Here is a 16,849-nt window from a genome sequence, read left to right on the forward strand (position 1 = left end):
GGAACATATTTGTAAATTTCACACAAAATCAAAAAAGTTGAAAATGTTGGAAGAGATCAGGATTGTAGTACTATGATTTCTATTACTTTTTAAAAAGTACATTGTTGTTGCTTTTGCCAGCTTGGTGCAATTATGGTAATGGTGAACCTTTTAACTTTTTAGAAACAATGTTGTATTAAGTTTCATATATTCAATCTTTTTTAATAGGAAAGTGATGTTGCTTTTATCCCTACAAGTGGTCTCAGTGGTGAAAATCTAATCACTAGATCCCAGTCAAGTGAACTTACAAGATGGTATAAAGGACTATGTTTACTAGAACAAATTGGTAAGAATATTGCCTTGCTAATTTTGATGCAATATAAACTTGCTATTAATTATTGTTTAGAGTTCTTTATGCTAGACAGTGGTGTGTGTGCAAAACCATAGGATTTGTACTTAGAGGGGCTGCGTTACCAGGTTTGAAATCACATGCAATATTTAAACTAATGCTCACTTTTCCTTATTGAATTAATGAGGCTAATACCTACCCTACCCACCTCACAAACTGTTGTTGACATTAAATGATTTAATATGTGTGAAAACATTGTATAAACTACAAAGTATTATATGAATGACAGTCAATTTGCTATTAATTTTTATATTTAATAATTATTTTCTAAGAGAGATGGGTCTTAATGGGATCTTAGGACATTAGTCAAAAATTACTTTTAAATTAAACCTAGCTTTTTTGCCATTTTTTCCAGATTCCTTCAAACCTCCTCAACGATCTATCGATAAGCCTTTTAGATTATGTGTATCTGATGTTTTCAAAGGTAAGTGCTACCTCTGCATTACTATTGCAGTATGACCCTTGCCTTTCTGTTATCTCCTGACCTCTTTTCTTGGACAAAATTATTATATTGTCTTTCAGATTCTCCCTTCTTTATGCCAATGTGAGGATCACTGCCAAATTTAAAAGGCACAGTACTAGTTACTTAACTCCCCTGCCCAGAAAAATCTTCAATTTACTCACTATTTCCCCGTCTCATATTTATTTTTCAGGTATGAAAAAACTTTATCCTTTATCTTTCTAGCCTCATAGTTTTTTCTCACAGGAGATCCCCTTAGCTTCTGTATTCTTCTATCAAACTGGATTGTTCACTATTTCTTAACCACATTGGAGGGTCCCTGTTGCCACAGTGCCTACCCATGGTTTGTTCTCTCTCTTTATTCATTTCCTATCTATCTGTAGGTGTTTGGATTCAATCAAGAGACACCAACCACATATAGGTAAAATGGGAAGTTCAATATATTAGTAAAGGATTGTTAATGTGATAAAACACTGATATAAGATATAAGGAAACTATGTGGTACCCTAGGGCTGAGGGAAAGTACCCAAACACAGAAGGGTACAGACATTGCTGGAGGAGGTGGTGTATTGAATACCTAAGAATACATCTCACGTAATGAGTGTAAGACCCTATTCTATATAATAAAAGCCTAATATGCTAAGTGTCCAGTCTGTCCGGTCAGCCATTCAACCAATCAAAGCATAATATGCTAATGATATGCTAAGGCTGCTCAACTGCTCACTATGATGTGCACTGACCACCAGGGGGCAGACGCTCAACACAGGAGCTGACCCCTGGAAGTCAGTGCACTCCCATGGAGGGAGCGCTGCTCAGCTAGAAGCCGGGCTCACGGCTAGCGAGCACAGCAGTGGTAGTGGGAGCCTCTCCTGCCTCCATGGCAGTGCTAAGGATGTCCAACTGTCATCAGTCAGACATCCCTCGAGGGCTCCTGGACTGCGAGAGGGCACAGGCCGGGCTGAGGTTTGTGCACCGGGCCTCTAGTATAGAAATATATAAGATGGAAATGGAATAAACAATCTCAGTAAGCAGAAGGATGTAACATATTTATATATTAGAAAAATCAATACAGTAAAAATGTCACTGTCCTCCATATCTTCATTATTCACAGAGCAGGCAGTAAAGTGGATTTGGAACTGAGAAGCAGTAAATTGATGACTGGCAAGTTCACCAAACACATCCTCTGAGGTGTTTGTCTGTGTTCTCTGTATCCTCTGTCATTGTATTTCTCATAAGTGTCTGAGTGCTATTTCACTTAGGTTGTGAACTTCCTGAGGGCAAGGACTGTCTGTTCTCTATCTGCATCTGCAGGACCAGGCTCAGTGCCTGGCACCTAATACATGCTAATGTTTAACAGTGAATGAGTGAAGGTGTCTCACAAAATCATTTTAACCGTTTGTACGCCACAAGTATCGGCGCAAGTGGCGGACCTTTTTTAATTAAATTCAAAATATCGTGGCAGTTAACTGGTTAAAAGCTGAAATTTATTATTGTTATTAGTTTCTAGCATTCTGGTAGTAGAAGAGGGTAATGCTTCCCAAATTACTGTTATCTATTTAAAATACAAGAGGTGCTTAAGTTTCTTTTTTGATTAACAATGTTTGCTGACTCTATTTTTTCATCTCCTGTTCTGTCTTCAGGCTACTTCCTGGCTTCTGCCTACACTGCTCCCCTCAGTATGTTCCTACCAAATGATCGCTTGGTTGCCCAAGTCAATAACATGTTTCAGTTTTATTTTCCTTCCATCTTCCTTGAATTTGGTGTTACTTCTGAGAGCAGTAGCCACATCTACCTTAAAACTTTTCTCCCTTGGTTTCTGTGACCCACTTTCTCCTGCTCTCCTTTCTATGTCTTTGACCTCTCTGTATCTTCTTTGTGCTCCTCTTCCTCTCTCTCTTAACTAGTGATCTATTGTGTCAATCCTCTTACTGTACATGATCCTTTTGTACAGACATGCATGAGTTCATCTGCCTCCAGTGTGTTGATGCTTCCCAGATCTGTATCTCCAACCTATCTGTTCACATTCTCTAGGTAAATGTACTACCTGCTCCTGGACATCCCCATAGGGAATGTGCTCCCAGGGCTCCATTCTCATGGAATTTGGTGTGATTGGTGCCTCCTAGAATGCGTCTTCTCCACATGTATGTCTTGTAGACACTTCAGATTCACCAAGCCTAAAATGCATCTTATTGTTTGACTTCCTGTCCCACAGTTAATGCATTATCATCTCAGATAACTCCCTTTTTGTCATTATCCCCCATTTACCTTACCACCCTAAGTCTGTTATACCTTCTTCCCAAATTCTTGAGTTTCTACAGCCAGTGTGTGCATTTCAGTCAAACTTCTTTCCTCGCTGACATGAAAATGCCATCATGTCCCTTCTCTGTTCACAGTTCTTAACTGGCTCCCATTGCTTAACTGAGGATGAAATTCAAGCCCTAAGCGTGATTTACAGGGCCCCTTTATCATCTGTCCCTTGCCTACCTCTGTTACCTCATGTCTTGCCTTCCCTCATTTTTCATGTGGTCCCTGTAAATTCCATATAAATGACACTGGGTCTTAGCACATCCCACATGCGGTTGTAACTCTGTGCCTCTGCATATGAAGTTTCCTGGGTCAGTGGTGTTTTCCTGCTTCCCCTACCCATACACACAAGCTACCTGGTGATCTCCTGTTCCTTCTCCTTCTAAGTGCCCAGCTAAATTGTAATTGTTTCCCCTCAACATGGATTCTTCTGTGTAGCTTTTGCTGTTTCTAGGTGTTCGTTATAAATAACCTTTGTCTCTGGACAATGTAATTGTTTTTGTCTTTCTCTTCACTGGTGTAAACTCCTTATGGATAGGTGATTATATTTTCATCTCTTTATCCCCAGAGTGCCTGATACTTAGTAAATATTCAATATATATTTGAAGAAGAAATGAATTTCCATTTTTTGTAATATGAATATTTTTATTTGTAAGAAAATCAAGAGTAGAATGTGATTGCCATATTAGTCGATGTTAAAAATTCTGAGATGAACATTGATGTTCATTGAACTACAGTTGTATATAACTACTAGGGAACCAAATAGAGCTAATAGCATTAATCATCAGATAACATTGCTATGTGAATCATTATAAGCTTTGGGTATGTTTTGCAGATCAAGGATCTGGATTTTGTGTAACTGGGAAAATTGAGGCTGGTTATATCCAAACTGGTGACCGACTACTAGCAATGCCTCCTAATGAAACCTGTACTGCAAAAGGTATTCCTCTGCAAAGTTCTTCTGCTAAACAACCCTTAAGTTGAAACAGCAGATTTTTAAAAAGTAGTGCAATTATTTACTCCAGAGTAAATAACCTCTTACTGAAATTGTAACTGACTGTCAAAATGATACTAACTGTTGAAGATAAAAATGTGAAAACATTAAACGATTTTTTTCTGTTGTGACTGTGTGTGTATATATGTACCTATAGCATTCTAACTGTGGTAGCATTTTTTTTTTTTGATGCTGATGTGAGAAGTCTGTTTAGAATTTAACCAGATGTAGAGACACCTGACAGATACATTTAAAATAGTATTCAGTAGTAGAAATTAAATCCAACCTAACTGGGCACTAAACAGTCAGTGGCAAAGCAGACTGCTGCAGTCTGTTGTTTTGAAATGTGTATTTTAGAATCACTATATGGTAACAGCTTTGATCATGTTTATACCAAAAAAAAAAAAAATTATAGGAAGACCTAAGAAAATAAGATGTAAATGTAGAGAATCCTGATGTTGAAAAGAGAAATTAATTGTGAGCTAGTTTAAAGTACACCAATTATTGCTTTTGTACATAATCTAATATATGACCTTTCATGATGGCTGATAACTGTTCTCATCTTCTAATCATTTGACCTTACATGAGTACATTTATTCTTTTCTGAATTCTGCTTAAAAGTTTATAATGTTATACTTACCTTAAGATGAAATCTTTCAACTAAGCCTCGGACTTCAACTTAAAAATGAAGATCTGTTTATACTATGAAGTAATAGTATTTGTAACAATTTTAAACTAAAATGTAATCTACTGGGAATGTTAAAATTTTTTGAAATTTCAGTTCTTCTGCTTCTGTTAATCTTGTTTATAATTTATATCCAGAGTTGTACCTGAGTTGTTTATAAATTTGAATGTACATTGAAAAATATTAATTTGCTTATTACTTTAAAAGCTAATTTCTTGACAATTATAAGAAATTAATGACTATGTGTCTAGGTAATAGTGTTAAATCTACATTTAAAGATGAATAAGGGGATGAAAGATAAAATTATTTCCATTTTCTTTTTTTCTTTCTGCTTGCTTAGAGATCATGAAAATTCTGTTTAGATAAACAATAATACATATACATTTTTTAAAAAGTTTGCAAGTTCAGATCTCTTGTTTTTTAAAATGATCAAGAGCTACAATACTTTTGAAATACTGATTTATGTTAAGAAGCTTTTTTTGAGAATAGGAAGTGTTTGTTTTTTTTAATAACCAGTAAACATTAATTAAAACCATGTTTTTAAAATTATCCAGGGACCTTACAGTTTGACTACTTTGTGACAATTTGGTCACTTCTGAAAGTCCCACATTCTGTGCCTTACTCCTCCTTCCTGTCACTTCCCTTCCAGAAAAATTCTACCCATTTGTCTTTAATCCAGTGGTTCTTAAAGAGACACCATGTCAGAAGCCCCTGAAGAGTATAGCACCCTCTACTGAGAGCTGTGCTTCTACCCCAGCATGGAGGCTCTCTGTTCTCAATTTCTAACCCTGTTGCTTTGCTTCATTTATTTGGTTGTTTAATGCACACTTCTGTCTGAACACTTTAGGTCAGTGGTTCTCAACCTTGGCTGCACATTACAGTCACCTGAGAATCTTTTTTAAATCCTGATTTCTGGGCCTCATCCTCCAGAAATTCTGTTTCTTTGTTATGGGGTGGGACCACAACATTTTAGTAACAAAGAAACAGAATTTCCGGAGGATGAGGCCCAGAAATCAGGATTTTAAAAAGATTCCCAGGTGATTCTAATGTGCAGCCAAGGTTGAGAAACACTGCTTTAGGTGCTACTGTGGCTCATTACCCAGCTGTGTCCTAAAAGAGAGAAGTGACTAAATCTGCAACCAACATGTGGAAATTCTTAATTATGTTTTTACCTTAATAACATTATCAAGTGCATGGAGTGTTGAAAAATAACTTTTTGTGTGTAATGTCTGTCCAGTGAAGAAGGTCTTCAAGAAGATACATATCATATATAGGACAGTGTAACACGTTTGGGGCCAGAAAAATTAGATTATATATTATCTGTAGATATTTTATATTGTTAATTGAACTTCTGGTATGAATGCCCTTCGATCTTAAATTAAGGCAATCTCTAGTGTATGTTAAGTATGTAGCTCCTGTCTTCAATGCCACATTTCATAGCAAAATCAGATATGTTCATTTAAAATCTACATTTAAAGACTAAATTTAATTAGTTGAAAATTTAGCAAATATTCCTTAATATTAGAATTGCTAACAATTTTAGAATCAAGGACCTCTTTGATACCTTGATGAAAAGTATGGCTCTCAGAGTAATTCAGATGTGCACATAATTGAAATTTTGAATAAAAGTGTAAGTTGTCCCAGAATCCTTAAAACTCTCCTTGAATTTTCAAAAAGTCTTAAAGAAACTCGCATAAAAGTCTTAAAGAAACTCACATAAGTGTATGCTACATAGGAAAAATAAGTATTTTCAGAAATATGAAGGTAAATTATAATTTACTAAAAACATGTCATTTAAGAACTATTCCACAGTTGTTGCCCTTCATACTGTCTTCATCACATGACTAAAGTTCCAGTGGAAAGGAGCTTACCCCATAAATTTAACCTATGGAATCATAAAATATGATACTCCTTTTAAGTCTTTGAGTAAGGCAGCTGAGGATTGCCCTTATAGTTGTTCTCCAGGATAATCCCTAGGTAACAGAGGTATGTGCAGCACCTGGGATCATTTTTAAATTAAAATTTTTTACACTATTAATCTCTTTTTATATAACCAGTTATCACTGTGCATCTCTCTGTCTCTGGGCAGCCATTCTTTTGAGAAAGGAATTGGTGAAAGGGTCTGCCAAGAGCACGTCTGACTGAGCAATGATGCCCATGGGCTCCTGGGAGAACACCGGTGGTGGTTTAGGTGGTTGTCTAATTCAACGTAAACTGAAGACTGGACAGCTTCCCCAGTCCCATTTTTTATGTTACTAAAAGTAATTGGAGCTGTATTGTTATACCTACAGCCATTAATATAACAGAAATATTTGGGGCCTGTTTAATTAATATACTCAGTTGTGTAAATGAGTTTAAAATTCTTGATTGAAAAAGCAGAAATGAGCCTTTTATGGACAAATACAAGTCACTTTATGTTTAGGGTGGTTTGCCAGAGGAGTCAATGTAGAGGAAGTGCGTCTTCCTCAGCATGCACAGTTACTCTTCTCACTCTCGATCCATTCATATTGAAAATGATGAGTAGTGACTGATGAGGCACAATCAGCCAAACTCTCTTGGTTGTTATGGTTCGATATTGAGGTGTTTCACTGTATTCTTTGGTTCTTACTCATTTCCAGGAATCACTCTGCATGATGAACCTGTCGATTGGGCAGCAGCAGGCGATCATGTTAGTCTTACGTTGGTTGGGATGGATATCATCAAAATTAAGTGAGTGAGAAAATGAATTTAATCAACCATTGTTTTAGATATAGGACCTCAAAACACATACATTTTGCATTTGACTAGTTCAAATGAGAGAATGAGTATTAATTCTGAATCTCATTTGGCCAAAACCAGGCACTGTGAAAGTATAAGGATAATAAGCAAACCTACTTAAAATTGAAATCAATACATGTCAGCTCATGTACTTCTTTGAGTGAAAGCTGTTATGTGTGAAAATGATATAAGGTATAAAGCCAGACTTTGACCCAGAAGGGAATATTTAGAAAACGACCCTAATTTGCTTGCTTGTTTTACTTAGTAAATGATTGTAGAGGTAATCCTATTGGAAGTATGTTTATTTGTCCCCCAACTACCTTCTCTCCTTTTTTCTTGTTACAGTGTTGGCTGCATATTTTGTGGTCCCAAAGAACCCATTAAAGCTTGCACTCGATTCAGAGCCCGAATCCTTATCTTCAATATTGAAATTCCTATCACTAAAGGATTTCCTGTAAGTTTCAAAATGTTCAGTTGTTACTGTTTTTACAAATTCAAAGTCACTTTATCCTTAAAAGCAATAATTCTTTTTACAAGTGATAGCGCTATGGTTATTTTCAGCATACATCTTATTACTCTAATCCAGAAAAATATGAAATTAGAATTTGAAAGTCATTTTTATTTTACTTTTTATTTTGATCCTTGATCCTGAATATTTTCAAAGAGACATTGAGTAGATATTTCATAATCTATAGGATACAAACTGATGGTAATAATATAACTTATCTAGGGAAATGGGTAGATCCTTTTTTACTGTGTTCTAAAGGTTACCTGACTAACTGTAAATTGGGTTTTTCTGGGGGGTTTTTGTTTTAATATGCTTATTTGTAGTTTTTCTGATTATAAAAGTGATACATTGTTACAGAAAACTATGAAAAACACAAGAAAATAAACTTAGTAAGTTTGTTCTATAATTGCATAATCCATAAATATACTCGTATTCTCTTTACATTTCGGTGTGTTTTTCTGTGTACGTGCTGTCTACCCTTTGGTATTTATAGGTATATTCTGGGGTGCCTGCCATAGGGTAAACTTAATTGTGCTGAAGCAACACCTTGAGACTCTGCATGCTGTGAGTTTGGTTTGCCGGTTATCATTGACCAGCTTCATTTGAAACATACACTTTTATGGGAAGAGGGTGATTTTATGATATAATGTTATTTATCCAGAAAAGATACTGTTACTTGTGCGTAGCATGAATTCCTTGTCTTATGTGTAATTTTTTTTCAGATATTCAGGGCCATACTCTGTTTATAGGTTGGTAACTTGTTTTTGCCACTTAACAAATGAGCATTTTTCCCATTAGACTTTTTTTCTTGATCAGTTTATGTAGTACAGATTCTGCATGATAGTAAAAAAATGTTTCTCAGTGGAATTAAATGGCTTCCTTTTGAAAATATAAATAGTTCACCATTCGATGCATCTTTGCAGTAAAAGTAAGACAGTAATTGACCTTTAAACTTCATTTAAGTTAGTGATAGTACTTAAGGGGTTAAACATACATTTATTTATCTAATTTAAATTCATTTTATACTTACACTATTTGAGTCATGTGCTTTGCTGATAATTCTTTGTAATTCTATGTAAATTTGATCATATAAAATGTTTATAAGATAAACATGACTCAGAAGTTTTTTATTTTTATAATTATAGTCCATTTCTCCCATGAGCTAAAAAAGGGAGTAGGAGCTTCTCTCCAAAAAAACAACAAAAAACCTTTTATAGTTGAAAATATTTAATTTTTAAATATTCAAAATGCATGTATTGATAGTCAAGGAACTACAACTTAATTGCTATGTACAAATGGCACTAATTCTTAGAAAGCAGTATGTCCAGTGGAGAAGTTGGAGAGGTTGATTACTGCATGTTTTTACTCACGCAGCAATAATTTTCGCCAATGGAGAGGTACAGAGGTCAACAGGTCAATAGTTACTTTGAATAGTAATACTGTTTTCCTGTCTACTGTAGTTTCTTAAAAATAAGTATGAATTGAAAGTTTTTCAGTGCTGCTTAATGAGATTGCTCACCTATATTGATTCATGAATGCAGAATGAAACGTGTTTCAGAAAAGCAGTCACGTTTTGTCATTGTCCACTTCCTGTGGGAAGAAACCTTTCAAAATATAATTTTTAACCAAGAAAAGGCTTCCTAAGTAATTAAAATTTTACTATTTAGGGGCTTGTTTATTATTACTACATAAATACAAGGTGATGCAAAAGTAGGTTTACAGTTGTAAGTGAAATATAGTTTATTCTTGTATTAACCATTTTTAAGTGTTTAGTGGCATAAAGTACATTCATGTTTTTATGTATTCATCATCACCATCTATTTCAAGACCCTTTTTATTATCCCAAACTGAAACTCCATACCCACTGAACATTAACTCCCCTTTCTTGCCCCCATCCCCTGGTAATCACTATTCCACTTTCTGTCTCTGAATTTGACTATTCTAGGTACCTCATATAAATAGAATCAAATACTATTTGCCCTTTTGCACTTTGCTTATTTTACTTCACATGATGTTTTCACGCTTCATCCATATTATAGCATGTATCAAAATTTCAGTCATTTTTAAGGCTGAATGATATTCCATTTTATGTAAATGCTACATTTTGTTTATTTATTCATCTTTTGATTGTGCCCTTAACTCTTACCTCCTTCTTTGGGAAGTAACACTTCAATTTTCCTTTAAGAAATTTCCTTTTCTCATTGGCTTACTGTGCTACTTAATAGATTATGTAGCTCATTATAGTTTATTATAGTTTATTTCTTTCAATTTAATTCTTTCAACCCCACATGAAGTACAGAATCCTAAATCTTATATGAAACTCTTCAGGCTTCTGTTTTCTGAATATGCAAACTATTTTAGCCAGGAAATTTCAGAATAGAAGTGTCAGTGTTTCTTCAGGAAAATAGCATAAAATGGTACTTAAAACCACTTAAACGTTTAATAGCTTGGCCGCTTCCTGGGTATTGGATTTTTTCACTAACCTAAGCTATAGACCTAGTGTACACTCAGTCCTTACTATTTGAATGGAGGACAGCCTAATTCTGACTCCAGTTGACCTCAGCAAAAATTTGTCTCTGACACATGTCACCATAACCACATTAGGTTACTAAGCATTTTTGATATTAATTTTCTTATATAAAAAACATGAACAATAATAGCTAATATGTAAGGCTATTAATTAACTGAATGTTTACCATTTTAAAGTGGCTAGGCACTACTTTAAAATAGCATCTGATTTTCCTCATTTCAGTGATAAGGATCCTGAAGCTGGGCTCTTGGGGATAGAGTTGTTAAAGGACTTGTCACAAATTGTACAACTGGAAAGTGTGGAGTTAAGATTTGAACGCAGATCTGTCTGACTTCAAAGCCAGTCTAAACTCCCCTATAATATTTTATTCTCACTATCCAACGATGAATATATTAATTCCTGCTTAATGTCACATGATTCCCATTCCCTAATTTTTATGATGAAACAGTTCACATATGTTGAACACCTTTTGTACCAGTCACTGTCTCTGATCCTATTTAATTCTCATCTCACCCTATAAGGAAGGTTATGTAATTCACAATGACTGGTGGAGATGTTTGGACTGCCTCCATGACCTTTTTCCCCTAGTAAGTTGGGGAGCAAGCTAATTAGAATGGTGAGACTTAGAGGAGGCAACTGGAGATCCTAAAAACCCCAGGAAATGATGCTACATTTAATATAATTAAATGTGAGCAAGTAATAGGCCAGAGATGCTGTGGTAAGCAGTTATTCAGTGTTACAATGTTTTGTTTTAGGTGCTGTTACACTACCAGACTGTCAGTGAGCCTGCTGTTATTAAACGATTGATTAGCGTCTTGAACAAAAGCACGGGTGAGGTTACCAAGAAGAAGCCTAAGTAAGTCTTTTAATGCATAAATAATAAACACAAGCAACTTAAGCAAATTTCTTATAGTTTAATTTTTGTGTGTAATATTTTTAGGAGCAGTAAGTGAACTCTCTTTTTACTTGTTCCAGAAATCATTTTTTATGGACTAGATTAAAACAGACACAAAAATAAATATTTAAGCTCCTCTATAGGTATGAATGGTAGATGTAGTTTGTTCTGCATGGTGGTAATGGTGGGGTGTGATTGTAAGTAAAATGGAAATATAAATGTATATGTATGTATCAAGCAATGTAAAAGTAAAGGCATTTTTTAAAAAAAACAGTCCTACATTTTAAAAGATGAACTTGAATTTTGCCTAGCCACTGGTTCCAAATTCCAGCTGAGTGTTCTTAAGTTCCTTGTCTTCTCCTTACAGGGAGTCATTCCCTGTGCTAAGAACACCCAGGGAGAAAGCAAACTACACACACTGTAGCTCCTAGTTTTTTCTACGTGGAAAGTATTTTCCTTCTGCTCCGTGTCCACCTGGAACCTTAGCTGAGCTCATCACGTTGGTCCGCTCTGCTTACTGTTAATATCTCGGCCTAGTTGTGGACCATTCCCCTTTGGCTGGGAAAAGGCTAGCACTTTCAAAGGAAGTGCTTCCTGAGAAGCTTAAGTTTCTTACCCTAAATCAACTACAGGCTAACCACAGTTTGGCTTGGCTGCTTCAGCCTTGGGGTTTTCCTCCCTTCTTCTCTATGGGGAATCCCACCCAAAATCCCCTTTTTTTCTGTCCTTGAGTGTTCCTCCTCATCTGCACCTGTGTAAGAGGTCAAAGGTGGTTAGTGGGTTAATGGGTTGGCTGCAAGTGGAAGAGAGAATCTTCACCCTGCTCTAAACCATGCCCTTTTCTCTGTTAGTTATAAAGGGCTTCTTATCTTTTAAAGATCCTTCTTTATTTTTAACCTCAGCCTTTAGCTTCTGGCATGAGTGTCTTCCATAATGTGCTGAGAAATGTGCTAAGGACTAACATTTCTGGAGGACTACTGTTTCATAGGCTCTGTCATGAATGCTTTCACAGGTGTATATGCTCAGGAACCATATGAAGCAGGTACTATTATTTTCCCCTTTTTTAGATGAGGAAACTGAAGCTTAGAGAGGTTGTATCACATGTTCAAGGTCACAGAACTAGCAAATAGCAGAGCCAGGATTCTAACACAGTTGGTTGGCTCACATAAGTCACATCCTTTCTGACAGGAGCCAGGTTGTTTGACCGAGACCAGTGATTTGGAGAATTCTCAATCTGAAATTGGCTCATCAAATCTAATCCTGAATTCCCCGTCCTGCTTATCAGTCCAGCTCAGTGATAGTAGGTCTTAGTATATTCTCCTGTTAGTTTTCCCTGTCATCTTATTTATAACTTAGTCCTTTCCTTCTGTTTTGCACCAATGCCATTTGGCCTTTTCCTTTTTTTTCCACTAAAAGGCGCTTTGTAGACTCAATTGCTTTATATGGAATGGAATTGAACCTTCTAGAAACTAAGCGCAAATCATAAATGTATTGGATCTTCTCCTTCCTAAGGAATGAGACTTTGGCCTGAAATTGTCTAAAACCAATATTTGGAAATTTTGTAATACTTGTTTAGAAACCTGTTTAGCTTATTCTATCAGTCTGTCTCCGAACTAATTTTTCAGAAGATGAGTCTGTGATTGCTGTTCTCTTATCTTTCTAGAGCAGATCCAAATTAAAATAGGGGAAATTGTCAAAATGTCCCCTGTTGGGCTTCTTGTAGTAAATAGGGTGTTGTGTCCACGCATTTTTTTGATTTTTGTTGCTTTGCTTATCTCTGTGAACCTGTTTATAATCAGAGCCATGCCCCATCCCCTTCATTTCCTACAAACATCATATTATGGAAAAATCTTATGTGATTATGTCCTGAACCTTTGTTAAAGAACCGGTTTCTATGTTGGCACTAGGAGATGACCCTCTCTAAAAAGACAACTCAACACATAATTTATTAATTAGAATTTTACTAGGGAAAAGTTAGGGCATTGCATTCCTCTTTTAAAGTACAAGTGCCTCAATTTCTTGATTAGATAATTGAAACTCTGTTTCATGGGAATGACAGGGAAGGCTTTGGTAGAGGGGGCTTTGAGTATACTTTATGTTATAGCAGTGATGGCGAACCTTTTGAGCTTGGCGTGTCAGCATTTTGAAAAACCCTAACTTAACTCTGGTGCTGTGTCACATATAGAAATTTTTTGACATTTGCAACCATAGTAAAACAAAGACTTATATTTTTGATATTTATTTTATATATTTAATGGGCATCAGCAAATTAGGTTTTAGGACACAAAATATTTCCAAAAGTAAAAAAATGTATGTATAGTCCAGCCAGCATGGCTCAGTGGTTGAGCATCAACCTATGAACCAGGAGGTCACGGTTCAATTCCCGGTCCGGGCACATGCCAGGTTGCAGGCTTCATCCCAATGTGGGCCGTGCAGGAGGCAGTGGATCAATGATTCTCTCTCATCATAGATGCTACTCTTACTCTCTCCCTCTCCCTTCCTTTCTGAAATCATTCTGCTGTGATTTTTTTTCAACCCAGAAAAATTCAAAGGACACATTTTCATTTTAAGAAAAATTTATTTTCTTTTTTAAGTTTTGAAAGACTAAGTTGATTTGTTGATTGTGTATTTTTCAGGTTTATTACATTTATTCACCTCTATTGGATATTCATTTTTTCCTTTTTTCTCTTGATAGGTTGTTGACTAAAGGTCAGAATGCGTTGGTAGAGCTACAGACACAAAGACCAGTGGCTCTTGAGCTATACAAAGACTTTAAGGAACTGGGGAGATTCATGTTACGCTACAGTGGTTCTACAGTAGCTGCTGGTGTAGTCACTGAGGTATTGTAAAGTGACCGGTTGTGTGTCCATGGTTATGATGTTTTTTTCTACTTTTTAAAGGTGATTAATGAGATTTTATGGCTTAAGAGAAACACAGTTATGGTATTATAAAAAATTTTAAAATTCTTATTAAAAATTTTTTTTAAATGGGAAGAAATGTTTGGTCTTGGAATTTTCTACAGTGAGACTTCCAAACTATGTCCTCCATCAGTAACATTGCTCAAAATTAAAGGAAATTCATTGAAAAGTCTGTGAGTATGCAATCCAAATGATGAGAATACAGATTTTGAAAGTCATATAAGTTGGGGGCAGTAATTTCATTAATAGAAGAGCCCACATTAACATTTTTTCATTATATGACTGGCTTTCAGAACATTTGAAATGATTCATTCAAAAAGTTCAGTTACCATATTAGTAATGTTTCTGAAGCAAACCTGTTATATAATGTGAGGTGCAGCTGGGTTATAGAGAAAATAGCCAGAAATGAACCAGAAAATTTCAGTAATTTAAATTTTCTTCTACACTATCATGATCAATATAAGTCTTATGAATATTAGATTTTAAGGGGGGGGATTTACTCATTTATATAATTATTTTCTGCATGAAACTTATTCAAGTCATTTAATTGTATGTATACTTTGAACAGAGGGCTTTAGGTTGTATCAAAATCCAGTTACACGTGTCTCATGTAAAAGACTCTGGAGTTAAACTGCCCAAGTGTCTATTGCTGTTCCGTTGATTCCTAGCAGCATAAGCACAACATTTCTCCCTGGATTTATTCTTCTATAAAAATGGGTAATGGACTCTGCTTCTCGGAGCTGTGGATGTGAAATGAAATGATTAGTGGAATTGACACATATAAAGCATTCCATAAATGCTACCTCATGTCATTGTCAACAACATCACTTCTAATCTGCCAGAGCACTCTTTATAAAAGCGCTTTCTAAAAATAAGATGCATTCCCTTGTGGGAAATAATGGAGTGATTATAGTTAATCTCAGAAATAGCATGACTAGGAAAGGGAACAGTGGCAGGAAAAAGAAAAAAGATTCATCTTGATAAAATGATTTCACTGTCATTTGCCTTTTGTTGTTTGTTCTTTTAATATGATTGATTGAATTTTAGCAAATATGTTTTTCTCCTTTACAGATAAAAGAATGATGGGTCAGAACTTCTCCAGTGTTTCCAAATGCAAGGACATAACTAAGCTGTGTTTTTAAAGAATCCAGTTATTCAATTAAAGGAACAATGTGCAATTGGTATTTTTTTTAAAAACAGAGAGAAAATTAAAGCTATAATCAGCAGCAAAGAAGTATTGATTATCACTCCTGCAAAAATTTCAAGTTGCCAAACTAGCTTTCCCTTTGAAATGTTAGTAAATGGATATACTTTGCTAAGATTTACGGAAACTATCTGAAATACGTATTAAAAGAATTGAATCATCATGAAATGAACTCAACTTCCAGCCAAACTACAGAATGTTTACAGTTTCCTTTTGGTTTTCAACTCTACTGCATACATTTTGGAAAAATAACTAAATTGGGTGGTTGAGGTAGTTAATATTTGACCAGTGCAAATTTTTTTTGTTGTTAACTCTAAGGAAAGTTTTACTGAAGGTTATAATCTTAAAGGTATTTTGTGTGAGCATAAGAATATTCTTCCTATAACAAGTAAACTTTTGAAAGATTAGGTTGGAATTAGTGGAAACTCTTCCTTTGTTATCCAAACTATTATTTAAGGTGTAAAGCCAACTAATAAAATGTCTTAGTTTGAGCATAACAGCAAAATGTGTTTTGTTTCTTAAATGTATGTGAGATTCTTTACCACTATCACTAAATATGACTTTGGGGTTTTATGGGATTTTTTTTCTTTTTCTTTTGCAAAAAGTATGTTTTTATTGATTTTAGAGAGAGAGGAAGCAGAGGGGGAGAAAGAGAGAAACATCAATGTGAGAAGGATACATCGATCTGCTGCCTCCAGCACGCACACTACCATGGATCAAGCCTACAACCTGGGCATGTGCCCTGACTGGGAATCAAATCAGCAACCCTTTGGTACATAGGACAGTGCTCAAGCTAACTGAGCTACACTGGCCAGGGTTTACGGGATCTTTTTCACTTAGGAGTTTCCCAACTCTTTCATATGAATTCTTGCTTTTTATCTTAATAACAGACCAAATTTAGTCTCATCCAATTTTTAACCATAACTTAACTTTATTTTTCCTATTCTCATTTTTAGAACTACATACATGATAATTTTATCTTTATCTAGCATGCCTTATGGACTGTAAGTCCTTGTAAGAGTCATGTTTTTATTTTTATTTTAAATATATTTTATTGATTTCAGAGAGGAAGGGAGAGGGAGAGAAAGATAGAAACATCAATGATGAGAGGGAATCATTGGTCGGCTGCCTCCTGCACACCCCACACCGGAGATCCAACCTACAACCTAGGCATGTGCCCTGATCGGAATCGAATCGTGACCTCCT

General features: G+C 35.5%; 1 protein-coding gene across 3 annotated transcripts in view; it reads left to right on the plus strand.

Moving 5' to 3' along the window:
* HBS1L (HBS1 like translational GTPase) overlaps positions 1 to 16,148 on the plus strand; it is a 77,955-nt gene extending 61,807 nt beyond the window's left edge. For 2 of the 3 annotated variants that reach the window (XM_006776207.2, XM_015572067.1), the window contains 8 exons: positions 208 to 325; positions 744 to 812; positions 3,988 to 4,092; positions 7,450 to 7,540; positions 7,934 to 8,042; positions 11,382 to 11,482; positions 14,217 to 14,361; positions 15,511 to 16,148. In XM_006776207.2, coding sequence (XP_006776270.1) covers positions 208 to 325; positions 744 to 812; positions 3,988 to 4,092; positions 7,450 to 7,540; positions 7,934 to 8,042; positions 11,382 to 11,482; positions 14,217 to 14,361; positions 15,511 to 15,522 — 750 coding nt within the window. In that variant the 3' untranslated portion in view covers positions 15,523 to 16,148. Of the gene's footprint in view, positions 1 to 207; positions 326 to 743; positions 813 to 3,968; positions 4,093 to 7,449; positions 7,541 to 7,933; positions 8,043 to 11,381; positions 11,483 to 14,216; positions 14,362 to 15,510 lie in introns of all 3 variants that reach the window. The other variant, XM_015572069.1, reaches the window with a different exon arrangement.
* The last annotated feature ends 701 nt before the right edge of the window (positions 16,149 to 16,849 follow it).

This window comes from Myotis davidii, unplaced genomic scaffold (genome assembly GCF_000327345.1).
Source record: "Myotis davidii unplaced genomic scaffold, ASM32734v1 scaffold266, whole genome shotgun sequence".
In the NCBI taxonomy this organism is placed as follows: Eukaryota; Metazoa; Chordata; class Mammalia; order Chiroptera; family Vespertilionidae; genus Myotis; species Myotis davidii.